We start from the raw sequence: 6,000 nt of genomic DNA, 5'->3' as shown, positions 1-6,000 counted from the left end.
GAGGGAGGGAGGGAGGGAGGGAGGAAGGAAGGAAGGAAGGAAGGAAGGAAGGAAGGAAGGAAGGAAGGAAGGAAGGAAGAAGGAAGCAGGAGACGTTGCACCCATTTGGTAGAAATAAACACTAGAAAAAATGAATAAATCAGCTGATTAGCTGTTCTCCCTCCAGCTTGGCTGTGCAAGCGAGCAAGCACTCAGCTCTCTAAGTACCATCTGTCTCTGCCTGCTTTGGCCTAAGGATGTAGGTGAAAACACAGCAGTTTCCTACGAAAGTTACCCTAGGCGGTGGATATTTACTTGAATTTTTATCCGGAAGCCGGTCTATCTTCCACACCACAGCCCGGTAGGCGCTCTCATATTTTGCTGACCCAACAGTGACCTGAATGACAGGTTCCGATTCAGGCTCCTGTAAACTCCCCAGACAAGCCCGACGGTTCATTTTGGCTTTCAGGGACTTCTGCCTCTGAAGGTTCCTGGTCCAGAGGGCCTTGATCCACTGGGCTGGGACAGGAAAATGAATCATGATATTGCTACAGCTCCTCAAAGCACCTGCATGGGGTGACCTCTGAGCTGCTGGGGTCATGTTGACAAAGGCCTGCAGCTCCACATAGGCTCCCTGGACAGTTACTGCGGACTTCACCGCAAAGGGAAGCTCACCCGCTTCGTACAAGGTTTTGAAACGCATCAGCTCAAACCGGCAAGCATCCAGAGGCACGAACTTAATGATTCTGGACTGTTCAAATTCTTCAGCCTTCACACACGTATGGAAATGGTAGTCAAGGATATCAATCCCCTTTTTTTCCGGTTCTTTCTCAAAATAGCATTCGTCCCGTTTCTGGAGCTCAAGGTCGTTTAAGGCTAAGAAACATTCCGCGGGCCCGTTGAGAAAGCAGAGGCAGCAGATCTGAGTTACCACAGCGCTTTCCACCAGCTGCCCCTCTTTGGTTACTTTACCCCAGAGGCTGTCCAGAATATCCAGGCAAATTTCTTGTTCCTCGTAGTTTTTGTTCTTGGGTTTTGCAGTAGCCGGCAGCTTTATTAGCTCCTCTTCGACGGTAGTCAGAAACTCGAGGAAGTCACGGTGTTCCGTGGACCCCAGCTTCAGCATCTGCTCCACTTCCGGCTCGTGAACCACCTCTGTCTTGGAATGGTATTTCCTTTTCTCTGAGTAAGACACGTGTTCCACCTTCACGGTGTGGATTTTCCCTGCCATGCTGAAGTTCTCGAGCTTGGGCTCAGAAAGCCTGCAATGTGGGTCAAGCTGGAACTCTTTGAATGGTTTTTCTAGCCCCTTCTCATAAAACATCTGCAGAATCCCCCCTGGAAGAACCTTTAGGAAAATGGGTCCCCATTGCCGGGAGGACATCATGTTCTTCTTCTCGGGAATCCTCAGCATGAAGGACCATCCAGCTCTGGGCTGACTCCGAAAGAGGGTGTGTGGAACAAACGAGACTGTGTCTCCTGCATATGGATCCTGCAGAGACAAATTTCCAAGAGGGTCTTGGGTCTCCGCTGAGTGCAAGTGTTCCAGCTTCTCGCAGACGTAGTTCAGTGAGCACTGGGTTAGGCTTTTGTGATCAAGAGGTACCTCCTTGTCCTTTGGTGAGAACGGCTTTCTGCTTGCCAGGGAGTCAAGGGGGAACGGGGAAGCGCTACCTTCATCTTTCCAAAATGGGTTGGAGAAAGCACAATGGTCCTGAAAATATTCGAACTGCCGAGCCTCGCTTTGGACCTGCTGAGGGCCAGCGTCTTCTGTAAGACCGAGTGTTGAAGTGGGGTGAGTGTGGGAGTGGCTACTGGGTAAGGATACATGGGGTGAGCAGTCTGGCTTAGTAAGTAATAATGGGGGAGCCACTCCTCCCGCCATTGTGGGGGCACTACTTGACGAACACTCTGGAATCGGATAAAGCACATGTGTCCCTGCTTTAGGGATGCCAGGGAACCCTGGGAAGTCTTTGGTGGGTGTAGAAAGAGGGGAGTTGCTTGGGGGTCCTGGACTGAAATAAAAATCCACCATGGGAGAGGACAGGGGGGGTGCTGCTGGCAGAGGAGGGGGTGCTGGGAGGGTCCCTGAGGGTAGGAAGGGTTAGCTTCAGTCCGTTTGGTCTACAAACACCTTGAGTCTCCAGAGGAAAATCCTTTCTTTTCTGAGAAGATTGAAAAGCAGGGTCATCGTCAAAGGTGACCCAGCTGCCCGGGTTTGTAGAATACATCTTCAGGGTGGGCTTGTGGTCTGGTCAAATAGTCAGGGTCGTTGTCTCTGTAAAGGAGAAAGACAAAGTCCAATGTCACAAACCTGGGTGTGCAAAGAAATACTTATAAGTGGCCATACTTGGCAGATAAATGAATTTAAAATTGTGAACCAAAATTGGCCCTTCCTTTATTTTTTAAGTTCATTGTCTCCGGTATTTTATTATTATTAACTCACGGGAGCGCCACACTCTACACTCAAAATAAACTTCAAGTCAGAAAGTTACAAAGCCAGACATATTAGCTCAGGCCTATAATCCCAACACGTGGGAAGCTGAGGGAGGAAGAATCTAATTTGCCAAGGACTATCCTCAGTTGTTTTGGGGTTCTGGAGAATGGGAGGGTTGAATCTGCACGAAATCAGAGTCTCAGGCGGTGATGCAGGAGCAAGCTGACAGGTGAACCATTGCTGTTCAAAAGCTGTGCTTGGTGACAGCTTGTAGTCCCCCACCTGCCGAGTTCACCGCAATCTTTTTTTTTATTTAATTATTTATTTTTATTTTATGTGCATCGGTGTTTTATCTGCATGTCTGTCTGTGTGAGCGTGTCAAATCCCCTGGATCTTGCGTTACAGACAGTTGTGAGCTGCCGCCATGTAGGTTCTGGGAATTGAACTCAGATCCACTGGAAGAACAGCCAGTGCTCCTTACCCCTGAGCCATCTCTCCAGCCCTTGCCTCCGTCTTTTATTGCTTACACACTTCCTTGTTATACAATAATACACAACCAAAAGTCTTTCATTATTTTCCTCAAACCTATTATTTTCCCTGATAAGCCCATGTGACTATGGCACAATGCACACACAAAGTCACAGTTCGTTGTCAGCTAAAGCAAGCTCTGCATTAACTTCTAAGGCTCAGAAAACCTCCACAGCACACGTCATCTGGGCATGAACTTGCGGTTACAGCATTAGCATGAGAACAAAAGGTGCTGGCCAGGTCGGGTAATGTCAGCATTGGTCACTTATCTAAGGTTGCAACGTCTCCTTGTAAGCCCCCCTCACTGGCTCCAAACTCTTCTCCCCATCCTGTCTCTTCTTTATCATACATATATCTTCCAGTCTTTCCTAATAATATTTCCGAATCAACCTTTCCATTATTAGAGATCTCCTCTCACAGGGGCTCTCTCAACCATCGCTCACTAACCCAGCAGACCCAGCTGTTTCTTCCTCCATCTTGTCCCTTGTATGCTCCATGGACATCCCTGTTCTTAGTGACCCAGGCCCACTGTTCCTTTTCCTTGGGGTCTTCAATTCTCTTAACTACTAAAACTTCAGGTTTCTCAAAAACATTGCCTGCCTCAAATATTTCCTGATACAACCTCATCATCATGAGTTGGCTAAAATTTCCCAGAGAACAATTAAGGGCATCAGCCTCCACATCCAGAGCCCCTTGTCCTCATTCACCTGGGTTGGCTGCTTGGATGACCTGGGCCACAGTAGTTTGTTCCTAGTAGACATCAGAGCCATTTCCTTCTCTAGTAATGCCCTCAATCCATTTCCCAGACATTTCTACCAAAGTTTCTATGAGGACAAATATGGTATAGACAAAGGCAAAGTGGACAAGCCTATAAGAAGAGCAACGCCATCTGTATACTAGAAAGTCCGAGATGCAGTATGCAAGTTGACACAGGTGCTCCTGTGGACAAAGCTGCGTCATACAGTCATGTTCACAACCATGTCATACCTGATATAATTAATTCAAGGCCAACCTGGGCTACACAGTGAGTTCAGCCTGGCCTGAGCTACAGAGCAAGCATCTGTCTCAAAAAAACAAAAAACAAAAAACAAAAACAAAAACAAAAACAAAAACAAAAACAAAAACAAAAACCAGCAGGGATGGAGAGGAGCTGATTTGATTCCCAGCACCCATATGGTGGTTCACAAACATCTGTAACTGCAAGCCCAGTCCATGGGATCCAACCAAGGCACTTTTCAGGCATGCATGCAAGTAAGTACAACACTCACACTCATCGGAGAAGTGTGTGCGCATGCGTGCAACTAGGCAAGGTACTCATACTCATCCACAGAGAGTAAAAATAAGCAAGATCTTTAAAAACAAACAAGTAATAAATAAACAAGTCAAAAATACAAAAGGCAAATTGCGTAACAACGAAGCAGTCAGTGCACAAGGAAGATACAATCATTGTAAGTGTCTGGCACCCAGCACTAGAACCCCAAGACCAAAGGGGCAAGGACTGACAGACAGGAAGGAAGAACTAGACAGCTAAATATAATACTAGGGAATTCAGTGTCCCACATTCATAATAGAGGTAATACCCAGGTAGATTGTTAATCTTTACAAAGAAGTCTTGAACAATCCCGTCCACCAAATGAGCTTGCCAGATGCACACAGCATCCCAGCACAGACTAGAGTGGACATACCTTCTCAAGCACAAATGGAGGAGTACAACAAGGAAGAGTGCATCATGTTAGACCACATGACAAGCCTTAAACTTAGTAATATAAGTACTTCAGTCTTAAACAGGTGGGGAAGGGTCCCTAGAAATCAATAGCAAAAGGGGAACTCTTGCTTTTGTTTTTCCACCAATGCAAATTGACAAACAAGCAAATTAATAGCAAGTGAAGACATTGTGCAATCATGGTTTCAAACAGAGAGGGAAGTAAGGGTAAGCTAGAAAATACTGTGAGACAAAAACACAGTCGGGTGTGGTGGCACACACCTTTAACCCCAGCACTCTGTGAGGCAGAGGCAGGTAGAAGTTCCAGGCCAGCCTGGTCTGTAAATCAAGTCCAGGACAGCCAGGGTTACACAGAGAAACCCTGTCTCAAAACAAAACAAAAGAAAACAAAACAAACAAAAACAACAACAAAGAACCAAAACAAAACAAAATCTCACAGATTTCTAAAATTCACAATGAAAGTCATGCTAACAGAAGAGACTACAGCCATAAATGGCTACACTAAAAATAAGGGTAAGCTCAAAGAAATTACACAGCTCTATGCTTCAAGAAGCTAGTCAACAGACAAGCTAAAGGAGAGTTAGCTCAGGTAAAACAAACAGAACAGAAGGGCTGAGATGCACGCAGAAAGAAGACAAGAGGACGAATAGTGAGCCTTTGAGCCAGTGCTGTTGAAAATGGATGAAAATGAAAAACACAAGATATTTGAAGTCAGCTTCAGAGAGCAGAAAGTGAAGCAATGAATGTCAGAGCCTGGAAAGGGGACATATGTGGAGCCACTATTTAGAGGGTACAGCATTTCATCTGTAAAGAATGAAAGCACTGGGGAGACCTGGGGCTCAGGCGGTCCACGCAGCCCTGTTGAAAACGTGTAAGTCCTTACAGCTAGTTTAGTGAACAATGGAAAAAGGAAATTAGAAATAAAAAGCATTCCAATGGAAGTCACAAAAATAAAAAGGATTGTACAAGACTGTGGGTAGACCAACCAATAGGAGAGCTACTCTGCACTCTTCACTTAAAGTCGTGTTACAAAGGACAGACTTCATGTGCCTTCCCACAGACACTCCCCACACACACACTGCTGGGGTGGGGTGGGGACTTAGGGGGACTTTATGAGGAGCACAGACAGGAAGGTTGGGGGCATTTGACTCAAAGCTTTGTTTGTTTGCTTGATTTTGTTTTTCAAGACAGAGTTTCTCTGTGTAGTCTTAGTGGTCCTAGAATTGACTCTGTAGACCAGGCTGGCTTCGAACTCAGATCCGTCAGCCTCTGCCTCCTGAGTGCTGGGATTAACCACCTGGCGAGTCAACTGAATCAAATTACTAAGTCTTCA

The 6,000-nt window shown here is 46.1% G+C and overlaps 1 protein-coding gene across 1 annotated transcript in view; it reads right to left on the bottom strand.

Annotated features, from left to right (window-relative positions):
* Nucleotides 1–6,000, bottom strand: part of Ston1 (stonin 1) — a 44,405-nt gene that overhangs the window by 10,315 nt on the left and 28,090 nt on the right. The window contains 2 exon segments of the mRNA XM_021149155.2: nucleotides 295–2,029; nucleotides 2,031–2,257. Coding sequence (XP_021004814.1) covers nucleotides 295–2,029; nucleotides 2,031–2,210 — 1,915 coding nt within the window. The 5' untranslated portion in view covers nucleotides 2,211–2,257.

The sequence above is a fragment of the Mus caroli genome, chromosome 17, assembly GCF_900094665.2.
Source record: "Mus caroli chromosome 17, CAROLI_EIJ_v1.1, whole genome shotgun sequence".
Classification (NCBI taxonomy): Eukaryota; Metazoa; Chordata; class Mammalia; order Rodentia; family Muridae; genus Mus; species Mus caroli.
The sequence above is the reverse complement of the archived record's forward strand: the minus strand, read 5'-3'. Positions and strand labels throughout refer to the sequence as shown.